The sequence below is a fragment of the Helianthus annuus genome, chromosome 15 (genome assembly GCF_002127325.2).
Source record: "Helianthus annuus cultivar XRQ/B chromosome 15, HanXRQr2.0-SUNRISE, whole genome shotgun sequence".
Taxonomy (NCBI): Eukaryota; Viridiplantae; Streptophyta; class Magnoliopsida; order Asterales; family Asteraceae; genus Helianthus; species Helianthus annuus.
This window is the reverse complement of record NC_035447.2, coordinates 12,967,182-12,990,703: the sequence shown is the minus strand read 5'-3', so window position 1 is coordinate 12,990,703 and position 23,522 is coordinate 12,967,182. Positions and strand designations below refer to the sequence as shown.

The 23,522-nt window shown below is 38.4% G+C and overlaps 2 protein-coding genes across 3 annotated transcripts; both read right to left on the bottom strand.

Annotated features, from left to right (window-relative positions):
• Positions 1–545: 545 nt before the first annotated feature.
• On the bottom strand, positions 546–2,896 carry LOC110910819 (tropinone reductase-like 3). Of its 2 annotated transcripts, none has more exons than XM_022155408.2 (6): positions 2,672–2,896; positions 1,776–1,892; positions 1,340–1,474; positions 1,114–1,239; positions 933–1,034; positions 546–842 (listed from the first exon to the last, which is right to left on the bottom strand). In XM_022155408.2, exons 1-6 carry the CDS (start codon positions 2,807–2,809, stop codon positions 744–746), a joined length of 717 nt encoding a protein of 238 aa, XP_022011100.1. In that variant the 5' UTR covers positions 2,810–2,896; the 3' UTR covers positions 546–743. The 2 variants fall into 2 exon arrangements, with proteins under 2 accessions (XP_022011100.1, XP_022011099.1); XM_022155407.2 differs by having other exon boundaries at positions 546–829; positions 2,672–2,892.
• Positions 2,897–3,750: 854 nt separating this feature from the next.
• LOC110910818 (EH domain-containing protein 1) lies at positions 3,751–8,074 on the bottom strand. The gene is made up of 16 exons (XM_022155405.2): positions 7,854–8,074; positions 7,688–7,767; positions 6,550–6,618; positions 6,409–6,466; positions 6,198–6,253; positions 6,068–6,110; positions 5,924–5,985; positions 5,713–5,838; positions 5,512–5,614; positions 5,347–5,396; positions 5,150–5,278; positions 4,800–5,051; positions 4,636–4,715; positions 4,406–4,532; positions 4,185–4,328; positions 3,751–4,058 (listed from the first exon to the last, which is right to left on the bottom strand). Exons 1-16 carry the CDS (start codon positions 7,936–7,938, stop codon positions 3,873–3,875), a joined length of 1,650 nt encoding a protein of 549 aa, XP_022011097.1. The 5' UTR covers positions 7,939–8,074; the 3' UTR covers positions 3,751–3,872.
• Positions 8,075–23,522: the final 15,448 nt, after the last annotated feature.

Sequence of the window (23,522 nt, the reverse complement as noted above, 5' to 3'; positions counted from 1 at the left end):
CCAAATTAAGAAAAATATTTTACATTTTGGTCCCTATTGATCTCAACCATTAGATCAAAAGATCTAATGGTTGAGATTCTTTCTTACCTTTCTCACACTTTGGGCCTTTTTTACAGGATCCTTTACCTATATATATAGATAGATAGAGAGAGAGAGAGAGAGAGAGAGAGGAAGGTTAACATACATTACGAATTAACGTACATCACGTACGACAGGTAATTACGCACGTTCATTTTAAAATCACGCATGTTATATAACAAATCGCGCACGTTGTTGTACGTGAAGTACGTTAAGTCGTAATGTACGATATACTTTTTCTATATATATATATATATACACACACACACACACACACACACATGACCCCCCCCCCCCCCCCACAGACATTTTTAAAACATTAATTGGTATAGCCAATACCGACAGGTAAATACCTGACAAATACCCGAGGGGTAATGGGTCAGGCATGGGACAAAATTTTACAAGTGGGCATGGGGGTGGAATTAGCCATACCCGAACCATTCCCAGCCCATTATCATCCCTAATTATGTCTTAAGGACAGTTTTGAACTAATAACTATCCAATCTAAAATGTAAAACATATTTATTACTTCTTTTAGGTAATAACTAAACTAACAACAGACCATGACCATGTTTAAACTTTTGCTTCTTGCATGGTTTATCTACAGCCTAGAGGTCATTCCTCCAGCAACCACAATCGTCTCGCCGGTTATATACGAAGCTTCATCAGATGCCAAGAAGGCGGTGGCTGCCGCCATATCTTCCGGCGTCCCAAGCCTCTTCAGCGGTGTCTTTTCCATAATTGAGTTTCTCTGACAACACAAACTAATGTAATTAGGACACATTTGCCCCCCAAGTGACATATTAAAAATTTGAACCACATTGTATGCCATCATTAGGACACTTAGTACTTACTATAGTATCATTATCAGTGATGAAACTTGCAAAGCGTGTGGGTACGGTCCCTGGTGCAACACAGTTCACACGAGTATGTGGGGCCATCTCAGTTGCAAGCGCCTACACACCAAAACAAAGAACTAGTGACGGATCTTATATGGGGCCCGCATATATCAATGACAAACAGAATAATGAATACCTTGGTAAGACCAAGAAGAGCGGTCTTTGTGACACCGTACATGGCCATGGCGGGCGGGGGTTGGTACGCACTTATAGAAGATATGAAAACAATAGATGAACCTTTGGTTAAGTGAGGGGATGCATCCTGCCAAATCATTTCGAAGGTTGAAAAGATAACTTAAATGAGACTTATGGCTAAGCCCTTAAGTTACTAGTGGAAACATCTTTAATAAAAGGGAGTTTACCTTAAGAAGCAATATGGAGGTTTTGACATTGATTTCCCAAAGCTTATCAAGAGTTGATTCTTCGGTGTCGAGAATGGCGTCCACTGATGGGTTTGCGGCGGCATTGGACACTACCACGTCTATTTTCCCATATTTCTGTATACGCAAAGGTAAAGATTATCAGACAAAGCAACATAACCGACTTTAAAAGGAACCGCACATATATATAGATTGTAATTAGTAAGCGACAAATGGGTAACAAGACTAAAGCTTTAACATAGAAGCTTAGGCCTAAATCGTAAGTCGCTAGAAGAAATCTATTCTAAACCATGAGCACATGCATAACATGAAAGATTTAAGGCCATAAATATGGAGAAATTTCTAAAAGATACATAACATGAAACTCCAAACAATTCGGTCGAGAGAGTCAACGGCTAGAGGTCATAATCATACTCACCTGAACCGTCTGTTCAATGAGATCTTTTCTTTGTTGAGCATTAGAAACATGGCATACCAACCCCAACACGTCGATTCCTTGTGCTTCGAGCTTTTTCACCGCCTCGTCAACGTTTCTCTGAAAAATGATTATACGTTTGAAATCAAATTTATCACCAGTATTTTACGATATTATACAATTAAAACAAGTTCAAAACCAGTTAAAAACATCAGATTGAACAAGTTGAAGAAATATTGATCATTATCATGCCCAAGCTTTGTTGCCAAAACAAGCCTAAAACATGTCTAAAAACCCTAAAAATGGTATGTTTATTATGCTATGCGCCTTGCTTATCTCAAACCCTTGCTTTATAAGCACCTTGCGCCTAGGCCCAAGGCTCATACTTTGTGTCTCTAGTGCGCTTTGCGCCTTCGACAACTATGTGCCCACATAAGAATTCTGTATGACTATATCGTATTCGAAGATATACTAATATAGCAAACTCTTTCATCCCAAGAAAATTGAAATAAATTCCTTTTTGAAGTGTTACATGAAACTTGCAACATTTTCTTTTCTCTGAAAGCTAGAATGTCAAAACTACTACTTTATAAGGTTAACTAAATTTGTACTAGAGATTTGGATCAACAAGATTACTGGTTGCAGAAACCGAATTTTTTTAAGAAAATTACTAAACCCAACAAAAAAATTGCATTATGACTGATGGTGAAATGCTTAAATTCCTTTCAGGTGACAAAATGCCCAAATCAGTATTATCAGTTATTGCAATGATCTCAAAGGTGAGATTTTTCAGCAAAAAATGAATGAAAATATATAGAATAGGGGAATTATAAGGCAAATCGAAGTTAAAGAATACTTAATTCAACTAAAATAGCAAAAAAATTAGGGCAAAGATGAACCTGTCTGCGAGAAGAGATGACAAGCGATGCGCCTTCAAGGCCGAGGCGTTCTGCAATACTGAAACCGATGCCTTGAGTTGAAGCTGTAACGATGGCTACTTTCCCCTCAAATCTTCTCCCGATCTTCGATTTCTCCATTCTTTTTTCACAGAATCACCGGAATAATATCCTCTCACGGTATTATTTCAGTATTATTATTGGATCATGGTTTTAGCCGGCTGTTGTGAGCGTTTTGTTTTGTTTTGTTTTGATTTGGTTCGATTCGGTCCGGTTTGGTTATTATTAGCCTCGACTGATCGAGGTATTTTGTTAATCTATTTTATTAACTAATCAGGTTTCGGTTAATTAGTGATGGGGTATGGTCAGGAAAACCAGCCTTAAACATAACTTTTTATTATAACTCATCTAAAAACATTTTTTAACTTTTATGAAAATGTTTGAAAAGCCGATGGTCCACCCAGATTTTGTATATCAAAAGGTTAACTTTTTAGGATTTATCTTTGCTAGTGTGAGGTTTATTAGGAAACACTAAAAAAGTGAAGAACTGAGGAACACTCTTACAAATTTAACTTAACATGTTAAAATTTAATTTTTTTAAAATCTTTTTCGGCGCTTCTCCTTATATATATATACTTGTAGAAGCATTTTTAATAAAAAAAATCAAAAACTTAAAATATTAAAAAAACAATTAAAAAAAGGCAAAAAAATATTTTTTTTAGAAAAATTATTTTTTTATTTGACTAGTTTCTCCTCCTTTTTATAAAGAAAAGAGCTAATTTTTTTAAAAAAAAATTGATTTTTAACATGTTAAGTTAATTCTATAAGACATAACTGTTTTTTAAACATTTTTTTATATTTTTAGTTTTTGATTTTTTTATTAAAAATGTTTCTACTTGTATTTATAAGAAAAAGCGCCAAAAAAATTTAGAAAAAAATAATTTTTAACATTTTAAGTATAATTTTTAAAAGTGTTCCCCCGTTCCCCACTTTTTTAGTGTTCCCCAATGAACACTCCCATCTTTGCTAATCCGAAAACTACATGAATGGTCCCATTTGAAAACTCATACTTGGCTAACTGATTAGGATGGTAACTGGTGGTTAAAGATCACCCAAATAATCTCCCAAACAAACGTCTTGTTCCATTACATTACAAAGAAATAAAAAAACACAATGGATAAGAAATCCACCATTAAACCTGTTTCTATTCATAAGGATTTTTAAAGTTCTTTAAAAGATCCGGAATGTCATATCCGAGCATCTCATCCACAGCCTGAATCATCTTCGGCTTCAGCTTCTCAAACTTATCGATGTTGTACGCACCAAGAACTTGTCTAAAGTGCTCCACATCCGGGAAATCACCCGCTGGCAAATGAAACTCCCTTTGAACCTGTGTTTTACAAGAGAAATGAATACGATGATGATGATTGGTGAAACAAATCGTAATATTTTAATTAATCTGTTTTGGAATATTTGAAAAAAAAAAAAAAAAAAAAAAAAAAAAAAAAAAACCAACCTTGGCAAAAACATCTTCAAGATTCTTCATTAGCTTCTGTTGAGCTTTAGATTTACCCATCATTGCAGGCATCTCTTTTTTCAACTGACTGATTATGTAGGCATGTATCTTTGCAGCTCGAGCACGTTTAACAAACTCATTGATCTGCAAACGTATTCGTTGATCATGACACCCATCTCTTCGTCAAAATCTGTTGAAATTATGGTACAACGTAAGCATACCTGGCGATCACAAGCCTTCTTTGGAATGTCCATCAAGTCAACAAGGAGATCGTCCTGTTCTTTTTCAAAAAGCTCCTTGCCCATCGAATCAAGTGATTCTTTATCCACTGGCTTGTCATTAAACGATCTGTTCACATATTTTTTTCAACAAAATGAACATAGAAGAAAGAATAGCATATAAATATGAGGTGCTTAGATTATAATAAAAAAAGAAAAAGAAAAAAGCATACCCGACGTAAACACGTGTCACTTCAGGTGTATTGAGTACTTTTCCAAGTGACCACATCAATGCACCGTAAACTCGCATCAGCTTCAACAAGAACATATGCATCAAATGTGAGGGCTTCAAATAAATAGTGTAAAAAAAAATTTCACAGTTGCGTGTGACTCTTACTTGTTGAGTATCAACTTGATCTGCCTTGTTAAGGACAACACGAATCTTATCTTCTTGACCATGCAAAGAAGATATCACGCGCTTGAATTCGTCACTTATATCTAGTTTGTGAGGGTCAAACAGAAGAAGAATAAGATCACATTTTTCCGCAAACCACTTTATCACACCAGTGAAGTCGTAACTTCTTTGTGTGCGTTGCTTCTCTCCCGATAAAACGCCAGGAGTGTCAACAAAAGTGATATGCTCCAGAAGCTGAACATACATCAGGAATAACGTTGCTTGTTGGTTAAACTAATAAATACATTTAAATGAGATTAGAATAATTTGTGAAACCTAAGTTATGAACTTACAGGATGTGGCATTTGCGAACACTCAAATTTTGATAGAAACGCCCCACCAAAAGTCGTGAGGGTGTTAAACGGCATATCCGCCTGTACAGCAATAGTGTTTCCAGGAACACTTCTCTCATCAGGTCCACCCTATACAACAAGCACAAGTAAAACATACAAATCATGCATTTACACAGAGAAAATGACAATGATATTACCATAACAACGATAAATCTGTCGGTTGTGGGTTCTGGTCCAATGTGAGCTCCTGTCAATGTAAAAAAAGATTACGGTGTCAGTGTCAGTGTACGTGTTATCATGTTATTGAAAACGTTGTACATATGGAAAAATTCTACATTGGTAGTTGTAGAAATTTGACTCGCCTGGGTAGTTGCTTTTAAGAAGATGCTTAATAAACGTTGTCTTGCCAGTTGAGTACTGACCCAGAAGCATTACCATAGGTTTCGCATCAAAGTCGGTATTTGTCTGCATAAGATGATCAAAACACTTAAAACAGATTAGCACAAAAAACGAGACAGATCTTAAATAAACGAAAAGGCAAAGAAGTTTTTGAGATCTCTCACCAATAAAGGAGAGGCAAAATCATTGTATCGGTAAGCAACTTCCAATGGCTTTAGCTTTTCGTTGTACAATCTCTTCAAACCATCGACTATAGATGTGACTTTACCAAGAGATGTGTGACAAGATGACTGAATAAAAAAACATGCAAAAGTAAATGTAAGAGCACAATGAAGCAATTTACGACCTAAGGTATCACGTTGAAGAGAAAATCACCTTCTTACTAAGCATTGAAGAAAATAGACTCTTTGCTGGCGCGGGCTGCACTGCCAAAACACCTTCATAATGTTGAACCAAATAAGATAACAAGAAAAGGTTTATAAATAAATTTCTACGACATAAGTGAGTGTGGAAACCAACCGTTTGTTTCAGGGACACCATTGTTTCTTGAACCATTATGCTTCTGGTGGTGACAGAAGCGAAAAGCATCAATACAGGAAAGAGTTTCATAACATTTATAATAAGTATCTATATAAAAATGGATGCTTACCGCCAAAAGCAAATCCAAACCTTCCATCACTGGAGGTTCCAAAAGCTCGACATCATCTACAAAATAACAAAATAAGAATGATTTGAAGCATTTATAGCAAGGTCAATAAGGCATTTCTTCATCTATGTAACAGTAAAGACAAACATATTCTAACAAAGAAGATAACTTCAACAATTAGTATAAATTTAGTAACTAACTGATATAAACATACCTGTAGTTCTAAGTAAATCTGCAGTTATGTCATATCCAGCTTGTGCCAGAGAGAGCAACTGTTGTCAAGTAAAAGAATAACATCGTGTTGGACAAGAGTACAAATCTGAAGATTGCAAAAAAAGGAATAAATCAAGCTTGCCTGCATAGCAGTGATGAACTCGTTAAAGCCTAAAAATCCTTGACGCTTAGAATCTGCAATGGCCCAAACCTTCAAGAAGCACAAAACTATGATCAAAAACAAAATCTTGGCCTGAAAACAGTTATCTTCAAAAGCTAGCAAAATTTAGGGGAAATAAACCCAAAAAAAATCTTTCCAACTGAATTCGACAGAACTGCTAATACATCAGTAAGTTTGAAAAACTTGACTAATTCATCAACCTCTCAACAGTGTTGAAAAATCAGGATTAATTGCTTAGTTTACCGATTAAACTTCACCTAGTCAGACCTAAAATCGGTTATCGGTCACAGGTAGTAAAAAACTGTCAAAATTGGTCAAAATCTTCAAAGTATTTGAAAATTTATACTTATTAACCCAATCATATTAATAAGTTTGAAAATAACATATAAGATTTTGAAAAATTTTGTGTATGTGTGTGTGTATACAAGGTTTAAAAGAACGGAAACGAGTTTCGAGGCGTTTTCCCTTCGCCTCACGAGGCGTAAGCCTCGAAGCGAACCGAGGCGGAATTAAAAAATAAATATAAAATTATATATCTTATAAAAATAATAATACTAACTAAATTCATCAACAAAAACATCAAAATCATACATAAAAAAGACATAAATTGCAATTGACGCAAAAAGTCAAAAACATCAAAAACAAATATCAAAAACCCCTGAGGCGCAGCCTTTTTAGCGCCTCGGCCCCTCTAACACGTAAATACAGTATGAACCCCCTGAGGCGCCTCAGAATGGTTTTTTTGGGTGTTTCGCCTCGAGGCGCGCCTCGAGGCACACGCCTTAACCGTTTTTAAAACCATGTGTATATATATATATAAGTTAGAAAAAATACATATAAAAAATTCCAATCCGATTAATCACAATTAATAGTCGGTCCCCCCACAGCCCGACTTGTGGCTAGTGATTTCTACAACCATTCCTTTCATTAGATATTCATGATTTTACAAATTAAACAACCTAAATAATTCAGGATAGAGTTTCTTAAAATCTAACACTAAGTTAAAAAACGTTTCGAATCACTCGAGTCCACTACGATACAAAAGTTCATTACCTAGATGTTCAACAACAGATTAAAAAGAACAACAACTAAAGTAAACCTGCTTAAGTTGAGGCTTTTCTACATTCGATTTAGCGAAGAAAACCGTTGCATCATCGCCGGTAACCCTACCATCACCATCTACACCAAAAACATAATTAATAAAACAATTCAATATAAACTTTAACCAAATGTATACATCCATATGATTTGTATGAAATTAGAACCTGAATCGACGTAATTGAACCATTGCTGGTAGATCTTTTGATGAGCTTTCGAACAAGAAGCAATTGGAGCTGATACAGTCACCATTTTCTGTTTGTTATGAAATGAAGAATGTTTGCTTTCGTGTTTTATTATAGGGTTTGGTTTGGGGATAATAAACGTTAAACAAACATTTGGGGGTTTGAATTTTTGAAATCGAATATTTTGCGCTTTCTGTTGTGCTCATACGACGTCGTTAGTCCGTTTTCTCACTATTTTCTCTTTTTGGTCCGTGAAGAGTCAATAATTGCGTTTTCTTTTTCAAATTTACTCTTTTGAAGATTATTAAATTATTATTTTTCTGTTTATATATGAAAACATAATTGTAACTAGTGTTAACCCCCCCCCCCCTTACAGGGCAGGGGCTTAAAACCGCGCTACAAGCGTTAGAGGGCATTAACTACACTACAACCGTTGGGGGCATAAAACTGTGCTAACCAAACAACGACAAAATTTACGTTTAAATACAGATAAAGTTGTCAAAATTTAATCCATTAACTTCTGTTTGAAATATGGATTACGTTTAAGTTATAGTCTTTTAATTTTTAAAATTAGAATTATTGTATTTTTGTTTGTTGTGTAGTGGACATAGAAAATTCACTTTTATTTTAAACTATTAAATTTTCTAGGTACGTACCGTTTTGTCGTTTCCGGATTAGTATCGACTAATTCAACTCATGACACTTTAATTGTTTATCATTTAAAAAATAGTAATATTTTATTGATTTTGTTTCTTCGTTTGTTATTATTATTTTTATTACTAGCGATAGCGGTAAGACTCGTGTGCAAACGCGGGTCGTTTCTTAGAAAATCATGCATAACACATATTGACAGAGAATAAAAAAATAATTACTGCAGACTTACAAAATTGATATAAATTAATGATCAATAGGTTTATTCAATGCTACTTATAAAATATTATTTAGCTAGGTTATTACACGAGATTGTTTCCCAGACTCAGGAAACTTATTATATTAATTACTATTTGTTATTAATAGGAGCACATTACATCATGCATCTCATTCGATTCAACAACAATGTCTTCAAATCACCAGATTAGATCATGAACCCATATTAGAGGTCAAACAAAAGCACAACAGGACCACACCGCATAAGATCATTTCCACTTTTACTTCAATGAACTTAAATGATAGGGTGATTTGGGATTTTGTAAAAATGTTTGTTTTTGTACTACTTTACAAAATTACATAGAATTCAAGAAAACTAAACAACGAATTAAACAGATGTTGAGTTATTCAAAGTTCTGTTGAATACTAAATGAGATGTTGACCAAAATTCAAACAGATGTTGACCAAAAGTCAATCAGATGTTGACCAATAGTCAAACAGATGTTGGCCTTAAACAGATGTTTAATTTAAAGCCAAACATATGTTTATGGCAAAACATCTGTTTAAGCTAAAACATCTGTTTAAGTCCAAATATCTGATATAGAAGGCTAAACATCTGTTTAAGGCAAAACATGTGTTTAAGCCGAAACATCTGTTTATGGCCAAAAATCTGTTTTAGATCAAACAACTGTTTAAGTCCAAACCTCTGATATAAAAGGCCAAACATATGTTTAAAGCCAAACATCTGTTTAAATCTGAACAGAGTTTTAACTTAATCAGATCTACTGTCTTCTCACGCTGTTTTTCTCTTCAAAACATTGTTGAACCTAACATGGGTTTCCATTAACTATTGACCAAAAGGCAAATATGGGTTCAAATCACTGTTTGTTATTGTACTTCTTAACAAAATTACATAAAATTCAAGAAAACGAAACAATGACTTAAAGATCTATAATTTAACACATAATCTAATCGGGCAAAGAAATCTATTATCTGACAATTCCCTGGTTTTTACAACATGAAACACAACATCATCATGCCAAATACAGTCATACATATCCATCCATTATTCTAAATTCATAAACCCATAAATGCAGAACAATGTCACATTTGCGATTAATAAATTAAGTTTCTACTAATTGCAGTTACTATTAGCAAAAAGAAGCATGATATCATCTATATATAAAACATAAAGAGCTAATAACAGTGTTTATCATGTTAGCTATACATAGCAACAAAACATCAAGTTAATAATTTAAAAAAAACATACAACATCACCATAAAAAAAATTCATAGTTATAATATCTGATATCAGAACATACTTAAATGTCGTTGTTAAAGTGAGGTAACTTGATTTAATACGATCTTCTGTTGCGAAGACACATATGTGAAGTGCAACATATCACCAAACCTCAAGTTATTCTCAGTCATAAACTTTCGTCAACCGTCCAACGCATAACGTGGCTTCAATTCATTTAACTCCGACTTAACATCATAAACCTCCACAACTCCAAGTGTTAAAAGATGTTAAAAGATTGAAATTAAAAAGTTGGCTTCGAAGATGAACATTAACTTTTTGTATTAACAGAGTATCTACCGAAATTAATCATAGAAACAGAGTATGAATTAAAAATTTTACTATTTTATTATATTCTCAACAAATGATTCAAACACCTAACTAAACCCTTCTTGAATATATAGCAACAAACGTTTAAAATCGTATTTGTAGCAAGATAGAATTTAAATTAAAATCGGTTAAACAATATAAAGTTCATTATAATATGAATGTACATATCAGTTGCTGAAGAAAAAACAATAAAACCTCTAGTAATTGAAATGTAGAAGACGGAGAATAAGAAAGTTGAAACCCTAGAAAATGACTGGGAAGAAGAGATTTTGAAAGAAGTCAGATGATAGATGTTTGATGTGCAATGATGCTAAAAAATAATGACGGATTTTCGTTTTCCCATATTTTTCAACAGATGAAAAATATTTACACATACACCCTTATTGAATTTGTTATTTACATTTACATTGAAAACCTTGCATAACACATATTTACACATAACCTCTATTGGTCGTTGGGAACAGTGTGAGTCAAACAGTCGTTAGATAAACAGAAGTTATGAGAACAGATGATAACTTTCAACAGTTGTTTTATTTTTAGCTAACATCTGTCCACCTCAGAACCTCTGTTGTCATAATGGATGTGTTGGTGCATTCATCTGTCGACCTCGTCTTGTATTGAGTCTAGTATTAGAATTGTTAGATCAGGGCACGTTGTACGAGAAAATAGAAGGTTTTAGAGTGAAATTGATCTGATTCCGCTTGAAGTGGGTTATTCCGCTTGAAAGTGATTTGTGCACTTTCAAGCGAAATCACAACATTAGTGATTTCGCTTGAAATGGTCACAGTCACATTCAAGCGGAATCAGTCGCCTATATATATGCCTTCAAGCGAAATCATTAGTAACAGTTCATTCTTCCGGTACCGAAGTGCTGCCGAAGTGCCGTCTGACTGTAATCATTGTGAAATCAACATACAAGGCAATTTTAAGTGAAACAAGCTGTTTTTCTAGTCTGTTTCTTAGTTTCCGCCTCTGAAACGGATAAGAGCTCTTCCGATTGACTCATTTGGGTCACGATTCGATCCTACAAGTGGTATCAGAGCTCAGGAAGAAGAGTTCTTGCCAAAAACAGTCATTTTTCTGACTTCTACACCTTCTTTTTGAAATTGAACAAGTTTTTACGGTCAAAATGGTTTGAATTTTACATATTAAGTGTGTAACAGTGTTTTAATGAATCCTTGAGAGTTTTGAACTTAAAATCAGCTTAAAAAGTGATCAAATTCTTAATTCCGCTTGAAAATACAATCGAGAATGATGACATCAGCGTAATTCCGCTTGAAAAAGGACAGTGATTTCGCTTGAAAACGATATTCCGCTTGAAATATCACTCTTATTCCGCTTGAAAAGTGCTATTTCGCTTCAATTGGGGTATTCCACTTGAGATTAAAAGTTGATTCCGCTTGAAATCATTATTTCGCTTGAAAAGACTTGATGATTTCGCTAGGAACAGAGATTTCGCTTCAAATTGCTATTCCGCTCGAAATTGTATTCAGTTTTAAAGTTGATTTCGCTTGAACAGTAAAGTTTGAAAATTTTAAAACATGGCTGAGGAATTCTACAATGTGTTCGCTACACCCGTTACTCCAGTTACTACTGCTGAAACTTTATACAGTGAGAACGAGACGGGAACTTACCAAAAACCACGAAAGTTTATGTATATTGAAGATTTTAAAGGGTGGCAGAATCGGTTTGAGAATTGGGTACATGCATACAAATTTGATGCATGGTGTGCTTTAAACAAAAACTACGAGAAACCGAAAAATGAGTGTGGGCTTGAAAAAGCTTTTTGTGATTTTTCAGAAAGTGATAAATTGAAGTATACAAGCGAGAAAATGATGATTAGTCTTTTACAACAAGCAGTAAAAGAAGACATCTTTGTTTTACTACAACATGAGGGTACTGCTAGATCAATTTGGAATGCACTAATTCAAAAATTCAAAGGAAGCGCAGATATGATCAAAAATAAAAAGGCGTTATTAAAGAAATCGTTTGATATGTTTGTAGCTTTCGATCATGAATCAACAAAACAGACCATTGACAGATACTGTCATCTTGTTTTGGAAATGGGAAGAATGGAAATTTTGAAGGATGATGAAGAATGGGTGGATAAACATGCTGAAGCGCTACCACAGCAAAAGTGGGGAACTTATTTGATGATCTTGAAACACATGAGGAAGTCTCAGGATATGAATTTGGCACAATTTATTCAGAGAATTGAGGAGCATGAGCTGGATATCCAGAAAACGGCTATCATGACAAATCCAAATGCTAAAAAGGATGTCAGTCTGTATTACCGAGGGAACAAGTTTGAGGCAACTCCCAGCCAAAGTTCAAAGATTAGTACTGCTTTTAGTGCTGATGGATCATCTAGTCCGAATGTTAGTACTACAACTCATAGTGGTGGATATTCTTCATCATTTTCAAGCTTTGATCCAAACAACACAACATCAAGTCCTCAACAGCAGAATTCTACAAATCTGCAGTGCAATGTTACTTTAAACATTCAAAATGGTCACAACTTGTCTCCTGAAATTGCTAAGCAACACATGGCATCACTCGTTGCTATGTTGGAATCATGCGAAAATTTGATTGCTGGCAAAATTGGAAATCTGATGCTTACAAAAGAAGATTATGACCAAATTGATGTAGAGAAACTTGAGTTGATGGATGTAAAATGGTGCATGGCAAGTGCTGTTAGAAGAGCTGAAAAATTCCAGCAAATCACCGGCAGGGATGAATTTCGAGGATTAGCTACTTCTCCGTTAGGTTTTGACAAATCTAAAGTTACCTGTTTTCGTTGCAAAGGAAAAGGACACTTTAAACGAAAGTGTAAAAACCAAGAAGCAACCAATGGTCAAGATAAGAACAATTATTATCAGAAATCAATTTTTCATCAGATTGAGCAACAACCATCATCATCTCGGGCCATTGACGATGGAAAGAAGAAAGCTTTGATTATTCATCAAGATGATGAAAAAGTTGCCGAGGGTTTTAGTTGGGACAAATACATACCTGGAACAGCACTTGTTGCTAAAATTCTGGGTGAAGAGGAGGCTAATCGGAAAAGAATCCCAATTTTTCCAGATCTAGGAAGTGATGTTGATACTGATGATGAGGAAGATTATCTTAACAAATGTAGAAAAAGCATTGATCCTGACAGCTTTAATTTTTTCTATGCAGATAAAGTTGAAATGCTGAATCAAAAGAAGATTGACAGATTGAAGAGAGAGCTGGAGGCAGCAAAGGTACTCGCTGATGAAAAGGCAAAGACAGAAGATGGAGAAACAAAAGTTGAAGTAGTGACTGAGAATGTAATAGAAAAAATTGTTGATGTGGAGAAAGTGGTAGAGAAAATAGTTGAAGTTGAAAAAGTTGTCGAAGTAGAAAAGATTGTCGAAATAGAAAAAAATTGTTGAAGTCGAGAAACTTGTTGAGGTTGAAAGACTGTCGAAGTTGAGAAGATAGTTGAAAGAGTGATTGAAGTTGAAAAACCATGTTTGAAATGTTCTGAATCTTACAAAGCTTGTGAGGAGAAAGACAGGAAGATTGTTGAATTAGAGAAGATTAAAGAAGATTTACTGTCTGATGTGAACTATGTGAAGGAGTCGTATGATGTGCTGAACAGGACAGTTGATAGTCTGAAAAAACGAATTCAAAAATCGAAAATGCAATGGAGAAAATGAGCGAAACATTAATGACAAAGCAAAGCGTCATCAATGAGTATATTGAAGACTGTGCTAAGCTAAAACAGGAGTTGGAACTTGAGAAGATTGAGAGTGAAAGGATTAAACGATTATTGTTGAGTTATACTACTTGTGATTATTTGATTGATCGTGTTTATCCTACTATTGCAGGTCTTGAGGCTTTCAAGAAGGAGAAGACTGAAGATACTGATACTGGTAAGAAACCAAGTGTCAAGTATAACAGATGTCCGCCCCCAATCTTTGAAAGTTATTCTCCCAGAAATCCAAATGAGGAACGTGTTAATAAGGCTCTCAACATCAAGTTAAAGTCTGAAATCATTGATGAATTACCAGACAATATTGATGTCACATTCACAGCGTCTGACACTGATCATGAGTCTGAGTTAGTAAAGAAAGTTGTCGATCAGGTGTTGGATATGGATGAAGGGTCAAAGTCGGAGTCTAAGTCAGATATTTCGAGTTCGTCTGAGAAGAGTCCGAGTTCGCCGGTCAAGAGGGTTTACAATAAGGAATTTTTACTATCAAAATCTAATTTGAATGATGAATCAATCAAAGTGGCTTATATTTTGAATGATTCAGACAAATTATATTCTGATAATGAATTTCCTATAAGAAGTGTTAAAACAGAAATGATCAAACAGGTTTTCAAATTAACAGAAATCAATATTTCTGAAATAAAAGATTTAAATCTTAATGGAAAACCTAACAAGTACACTTCTTCAAGAATTCAACAAAGAGTAAACAAGAAAATGAGTTACGGTTGTGGTTATGTTTTTCAAAAGAAACCAAACCATAATGGTAACTTCAAAAAGAAAGGTCTTGGTTTCATTTCATCAAAAAATTACAAAAATCAGAAAACTTATAAACCAAATACAAAATTTGTTGCAGGTGGAAGTTCAGAGGATGAACAGAAGAAATCTTTCTGGAAACAGTCAAACCAGGAGTTTCTTGCTGAAGTGAAGAAGAATGTAAGAATGTTTGCTAAAAGAGTTGATAGAAGAACCTGTTTCAAATGCCAAGAAATTGGACATATTGCTTGGAATTGTCCCAAGTCCAACTACAAAGAACAGGGAGTTTCTTCTAACTTTGATTCGAGAAGAAAATTTGTTGATAAGACAAAACTATCTTTAAAAAATGATAGAATGATTGAAAAATCTAGTTCTGAAAAAGGTGATAGTTCAAAACGGTTTTACAAAAGAAAAGGTGATATGAACAAGCAAAAATGGGTGGTTAAATCTGAGAGTAATTCTGACAATGAATCTGATTCCATAAAATCAGAGGAGTCTTTGGTTGAGAAAAAGATTGTGGATTCTGTTCTAGAGGTGGACGATGAGAAATTTCCTCCATTGTCAAAGGAAAATTTGAAGTCGAAAGTTGGTAAGGTTGAGATCTCAAATCAATTCTTCGCTGATAAAGGAGAATTTGATATTGAGAAGGCTTTCAACGGAAAAGTCAAACATATTTTTGGAAAGATGGTAGATAGGAAGGTAAAGGGTGCAAAAGAGTTTTACAAATCAAAATGTTGGTGGGAAAGGTGTGTACCAAAATCACCCAAGGCTGGTCAGGCTTGGGTGGACATAATGTTTGAGTAAACACCTGACTTGCCGGAGCTCCCAAGTGGGTAATTGTGACACCCCGTTGAAACGCTTTCACTCACACTAGCTTGACAGTGGCTGCCTTAGCTTTCGGGACGAAAGTTCCTAAAACGTGGGGATAATGTGACACTTCGGACTTTCCCGGGAAACTTTCTTGATGTAACGTTTCGTGTACGTATTTTATTAAATGAAAACGATGAATTATCTGTTATATCGTGTTATGTGTACGTATATATATATATATAGGCGTGTATGTATATAAGTGAGATGAGCCGGAACCTTAAATACACTCGATACCCGACTCGAGACCGCTTAGTCTCGAGTGAGCAGTATCTGTTGGGCCGGTTGGGCCTTGTGGCCGAGAAACCCACATCGCAACCACACCCTAACCCACTCGAAATCCTATATAAACCAACCCACCCCTCCCTTAACCATTTTTACAATATTCCTCTCACAACACTCTCATACTCTCCTCTCATCTCTCTCACTAAAAACCCTAAGAATTCTAGCAACCAAGATCACTTCCTCACCATCTCATCTCTCTCGGGTCAAACCATAGCATCAAGGCTCGCGGATTCAAGCTCAAGATCATCTTTCGGAGCTTAGTTTATCGAATTCTTGGACCACTACTTCTAACCGGTTAGCATGAATATTTCTACAAGTTGTTTTGCTTTGCTTGTTACTAAATGATGCTTGTAGCCTCTTGTTATGTTATCCGATTGATGCATGTATGTGTTGTTTGCTATGATTATCCGGTTAGATATTGGAGTTTGATTAAATCGTTGCTAGTTGTAAGGAGTTAATTAAAGGATTTATGCATGATTTAAGGTTGAATGTTCATGAATTGTGTGTTATCCGGCTTGTTATATTTCGTTGGTTAAATAGTCTTGTTTTTCGGTTGTTGATAAGGGTTGGTTAGATGGTTTTGTGCATGGTTTTGGGTTATAAATGATGAATGTGGTTTGAATATTGTTTGATTATATGATGAACAGTTTGAAGATGGTTTGTATATTCAAAATATGTGTGTTTGATCCATTTTAGACAAGGGTTAGACAAGAAAACATGTTTTAGTGGCATAGTACAATCTGATTTCATGAAATTGCAATTCTATTGGCCAGTACTGTTTGCAGGTTCTAGAAGGATTTCTGTGCACGTAATCACGGTTGCGAGTCGGAACCTTTGGTTGCGACTCGAGACCACAGCAGGATTTGTCGAGACCTCCCGGTTGCGAGTCGTAATCAACGCGTATCGAATCCGGTTGCGAGTCGTAACCACTGCTACTGAGTCGGAACTGCTGGTTGCGAGTCGTAACCTCTGGTTGCGACTCGTAATCAAAACGTGACGGACCGAGACCTCGGTTGCGAGTCGCAACCTCGGTTGCGAGTCACTTTTGTCTCGACTGGACTGTTTTAGGGTTATTGGGCTTTTGACTGTTGGGCTTACTGTTGACTGGACTGCATGTTTGTCACTGCTGATTATATGTTAGGGCTGACCCAATGACCCAACTGTTTGTTTGTTCGCATGTTATACGTGTTTGCTATATGTATTGCCATACGTGTTCACTATGTGTTTACTAGTACCCGACTTGACCCATATTTGGTAACCATGTTAGGACGTGGTGACCAACATACTTGACCGGGTATTTAATCTACCGAGCAACCCAAGGTGAGTTCACAACTTAAAAGCATGCGTCCCGGTGGTTTGGGACACGAGACTAGAACAACCCTATCCCCTTGTAAGGGGATACCATTCACTTTCCTTCCCTAGTTACTGGGAACAAACTTACTTTTCCTTCCCTTGTATTGGGAAACCTTTTAGTTAATTACTGTTTATACGGAATGCAACCAACGGCACTAAACGCAACTCTATCACTCAAGTCCCTACTACATAATACCGATTAGTCGCCGGGGCCAGGCGAACGGGTTATTAGTTGATAGCGCTATTTAGGTTTTACCAACCTCACACCGTGCCATGGTATGGGATCGGTCGTGAACTAATGTACTCAGGCATCCGTCAATGATGATAGAACATTGACATCGGGGCATCCTGCGGAAACGCAAACGGTTACCTAGTGTTCGGTATTGGAAAAACAGTTTAGTCGCTTACTTTTGGGGTAGCTCCCCATGGCATGTATAAACGGATAAATTAACTGGTGAAACAAGTTTTTGGTAATTAAAACTGGACAACTAGTGAACTCACTCAGCATTATTGTTGACCCCCTTACTGCATGCTTTGCAGGTGGCCAGTGACTGGAGCAGCTGCTTGGGATGTGTAGTGGTCGTCTGCCCGCGTGTTGGGCATTTATCATGCTTACCTTATGAACATGGTTTAAGACTGTTTATTTATGCTTCCGCTACTTATTACTGTTGAACTTGAAACCTTAAACTCTGAACTTGATATTTGCTAATCTTATGGTTAGTAAGTATTGCTTTTGTTACCAACTTAATTAGTCAGTATAATTGGTGGCTGGATCCTGGTCGGTCACGCCCTCGAAGCGGGTGTTATCCGCGGGTGGAATTTGGGGGTGTGACAGATTGGTATCAGAGCCATTGGTTATAGTGAACTTGGTTTTAAAAAAAAAAGGGAAAAGTCTTTTTTGAGAAAAACCAGACTATAACCCGTGACTCGTGACGACACTACACTCCAAGTGCAAGGCTCGACTTATCTGACCTCATAGCTCGGACCCATATTTACTTGTTTGTTTGTCTTATGCTATACGTACTAGTTTGCCTGATTAGATAGATACGCCTCCCCTCTTCTATCTTATTCTCGCTATGTTACGACACCACACCCATACTATGTTTTCTGGTTGTGAAGACAATGAGTGGACGCGGACGAGGAAACGTCAACATGACTCAGGCTCAGTTCACTAACCTGCTCAACACGGTGGCTGCAGCTTTCGCAGCTCACCCTATAGGTCAGCCTGCGCCTGTGCAACCACGTGTTTGTACCTTCAAGACCTTCATGGATTGCAAACCTCTTCCGTTCAGTGGCACTGAGGGTGCCATAGGCCTTCTGCACTGGATCGAGAAGGTCGAAGCTGTCTTCGCTGTCTGCGAGTGTCCCCCTGCTAATTGGGTGAAGTATGCTACTGGTACTCTTGAGGGAAGCGCACTTTCTTGGTGGAAGGCGCAAATTCAAATGCTTGGTTTGGAGACTGCTAACGCTACTGCATGGGAAGATTTCAAGGATATGATCAAGGAAGAGTACTGTCACAGGGATGACATCCACAAACTCGAGGACGAGTACTATGAACTCAAGATGGTTGGGTCAGAGATTGAGACCTACACCAAGCTGTCCAACGACTATGCTGCTCTTTGTCCAAACATGTCCCGACCCATGTATCGAAGGATCGAATTGTACATCAAGGGCTTAGTCCCGGAAATCAGGAGCCATGTAACCTCGGCCAACCTCACTGCCATACAGCCTGTGGTTCGACTTGCCCACAAACTCACTAACCAGGCTGTGGAGGAGGGCAGGTTGCCCAAAAGGATCAGTGCTGCGGAAGGAACTTCCAGTGATGGTAAACGAAAGTGGGATGGAAATCAGGGCAAGGATGCTAACCCTACTCAAGCCCCAGCTTAGCAAAGGAAAACTGACAACAACAAAGGCACTCAGCAACAGGGTGGCTACCGGGGAAGCTACCCCAAGTGCAACAAGTGTAACAGGCACCACAATGGGGCATGCAACAAGGGTCAGTGTCAGCGATGCCACAAGATAGGGCACGAAGCCAAGGATTGCAGAAGTCAGTTCCCAGCAAGGCAGAATCAGCAACAACCCCAACAGCAACAGCAGCAGGGAAACAACAGAGCTTGTTTTAAATGTGGGGCAACAGGGCACATGCGAAAGGATTTCCCTGAACTGAATCAGAATCGCAACAACAATCAGGGAGCTGGGAACAATGAGCAAAACAACAATGCTGGGAATGGTGCAAGGGGCAGAGCTTTCGTGATTGGAGCTGGAGAAGCAAGGAACGACCCCAACGTCGTGGCGGGTAAGTTCCTACTTGATGATCGTTATGTTTCTGTGTTATTTGATTCCGGTGCCGATGCCTGTTATGTAACCCTTCGCATTAGTAAGAAACTTAAGCACTCGCCTGCATTATTAAGTTCTAAGCACGTCGTCGAGATAGCTAATGGTAAGAACATCGAGGCCACGCACATGATCCACGACTGCACCCTAGAATTGTCTGGTCACACTTTTAGTATCGATCTTTTCCCCGTCAAACTTGGAAGCTTCGACGTCGTCATTGGTATGGATTGGTTATCCAAACATCGCGTTGAGATCCTATGTCAAGAGAAAGCAGTTCGCATACCTCGTCGTTCTGGCCAACCCCTCATCGTCAAAGGTAACAAAGGTGGAGAAGTCACAGGCATTATCTCGCTTTTAAAAGCCCAGAAGTGTTTGCAGAAAGGGCACACCGCTATCCTAGCACTTGTCACCAGCACCCACGAAAAGGAAAAGAGGATTGAAGATTTTCCTGTAGTACGTGATTATCCCGAGGTATTTCCTGAGGAACTACCTGGACTCCCTCCCCACCGTCAGGTCGAATTCCAAATCGAGCTAGCTCCCGGAGCAGCACCCATAGCTCGTGCACCGTACCGTCTAGCCCCTGCAGAACTGAAGGAACTCTCCACGCAATTACAGGAACTATTGGATAAAGGATTTATCCGTCCTAGTTCATCACCCTGGGGAGCCCCAGTACTCTTTGTCAAGAAGAAGGATGGCACATTCCGGATGTGCATCGACTATCGTGAGCTGAACAAGGTTACCATCAAGAATCGTTACCCTCTCCCGCGCATCGACGACCTATTCGATCAGCTGCAAGGATCGAGCTACTATTCTAAGATTGACCTGCGATCAGGCTATCATCAGCTGAGAGTTCGTAATGAAGACATCTCTAAGACTGCGTTCAGGACTCGTTACGGTCATTACGAGTTTCTCGTTATGCCTTTTGGAATGACTAACGCACCGGCAGTGTTCATGGATCTTATGAACCGCGTATGTAAGCCTTACCTCGATAAATTCGTGATTGTGTTTATCGACGACATCCTGATTTACTCGAAAAGTCAAGAGGAGCATGAACAACACCTACGCCTTATTCTGGAACTCCTTCGCAACGAGCAGCTGTACGCCAAATTCTCTAAATGTGACTTCTGGCTTCGAGAAGTCCATTTCCTCGGCCATGTAGTTAATAAGAACGGAATTCATGTTGACCCAGCTAAGATCGAATCAATAAAGAACTGGCCTACGCCTAAGACTCCCACTGAAGTTCGCCAATTCTTGGGATTGGCAGGTTACTACCGCAGATTCATTCAGGGATTCTCAAAGATTGCACAACCCCTCACTATACTCACTCAGAAAGGCGTCGCCTACAAGTGGAATGAAGCACAGGAATCTGCTTTTCAGAGGCTTAAGGATAACCTCTGTAGCGCTCCTATTCTCTCGTTACCTGAAGGCACTGACGACTTCGTGGTTTACTGCGATGCATCTATTCATGGGCTCGGTTGCGTGTTGATGCAACGCGAGAAAGTTATTGCCTACGCCTCTCGACAACTCAAGACGCACGAAAAGAACTACACGACGCATGACTTGGAACTGGGAGCAGTGGTTTTTGCTCTTAAGATATGGAGACATTACCTGTACGGTACCAAGTGCACTATTTACACAGATCACAGGAGTCTCGAGCATATCTTTAGGCAAAAGGAATTGAACATGCGACAACGTCGATGGGTCGAACTCTTGAATGACTACGAATGCGCCATCAAATACCATCCGGGCAAGGCCAATGTCGTGGCAGACGCCCTCAGTCGAAAGGACACTATACCAAAGCGCGTGCGAGCATTGCAACTTACCATCCAGTCTAACCTCCCTACCCAGATCCGAAATGCTCAAGTTGAAGCATTGAAGCCGGAAAACATCAGGGCTGAGTCTCTGCGAGGGTCGAGGCAGCAACTAGAACAGAAAGAAGATGGTGCTTACTATGTAACAGGGCGCATTTGGGTTCCACTCTATGGAGATTTACGTGAACTCGTGATGGATGAAGCCCACAAGTCCCGCTACTCAGTACATCCTGGTTCGGACAAGATGTACCACGATTTGAAGACTACATACTGGTGGCCTGGTATGAAGGCCCACATAGCAGCATACGTCAACAAATGTTTGACTTGCGCAAGAGTCAAGACAGAATACCAGAAGCCAGCAGGTCTACTTCAACAACCAGAAATCCCGAAATGGAAATGGGAGCAAATTTCCATGGATTTTGTTACAGGGCTACCTAGGTCTCAACGCGGAAATGATACTATTTGGGTAATCGTAGATCGATTGACCAAGTCCGCGCACTTTCTGGCTATTAAGGAAACAGACAAGTTTTCTACCTTGGCGGAGATTTACTTAAAGGAAGTAGTTTCGAGGCACGGAGTGCCAACCTCAATTATTTCCGACCGAGACGCTCGTTTTACTTCGGAATTGTGGCAAGCTATGCACAAATCCTTTGGCTCACGTCTGGACATGAGCAGTGCTTATCACCCGCAAACGGATGGACAGTCTGAACGCACCATCCAGACTCTAGAAGACATGCTTAGGGCGTGTGTGATCGATTTTGGCAAGAACTGGGAGAAGCATCTACCGCTAGTAGAGTTCTCCTACAACAACAGCTACCACACTAGTATTCAGGCAGCACCTTTTGAGGCATTGTACGGTCGTAAATGCCGGTCACCTCTCTGTTGGGCGGAAATCGGTGATAGTCAAATCACGGGCCCAGAGTTGGTGGTGGACACAACGGAAAAGATTGCCCAGATCAGACAACGAATGGCGGCAGCTCGTGACCGTCAGAAAAGTTACGCTGATAAGCGTAGGAAACCCTTGGAATTCCAGGTCGGTGACCGGGTTCTACTTAAAGTCTCACCCTGGAAGGGTGTGGTTCGCTTTGGTAAACGGGGCAAGCTTAATCCGCGTTATATCGGACCATTCGAAATTACCGAGAAGATCGGTAAGGTTGCTTATAGGTTGAACCTGCCTGAAGAACTGAGTGCGGTACACAACGTTTTTCACGTGTCCAACCTGAAGAAGTGTTTGTCGGATGAAACACTTGTGATTCCTTTTAAGGAATTGACTATTGACGAACAGCTACACTTTACTGAGGAACCGATTGAGATCACTGACCGAGAGATCAAAATCCTCAAACGTAGCCAGATACCTCTTGTACGAGTCCGTTGGAACTCGCGACGTGGCCCAGAGTATACCTGGGAGCGGGAAGACCAGATGAAGCACAAGTATCCCCAGTTGTTCCCTAACGAAAACCCCAGCACTGAAGCTACGAACGAATTTCGGGACGAAATTCCAAACTAACGGGGGGATGATGTGACACCCCGTTGAAACGCTTTCACTCACACTAGCTTGACAGTGGCTGCCTTAGCTTTCGGGACGAAAGTTCCTAAAACGTGGGGATAATGTGACACTTCGGACTTTCCCGGGAAACTTTCTTGATGTAACGTTTCGTGTACGTATTTTATTAAATGAAAACGATGAATTATCTGTTATATCGTGTTATGTGTACGTATATATATATATATATATATATATATATATAGGCGTGTATGTATATAAGTGAGATGAGCCGGAACCTTAAATACACTCGATACCCGACTCGAGACCGCTTAGTCTCGAGTGAGCAGTATCTGTTGGGCCGGTTGGGCCTTGTGGCCGAGAAACCCACATCGCAACCACACCCTAACCCACTCGAAATCCTATATAAACCAACCCACCCCTCCCTTAACCATTTTTACAATATTCCTCTCACAACACTCTCATACTCTCCTCTCATCTCTCTCACTAAAAACCCTAAGAATTCTAGCAA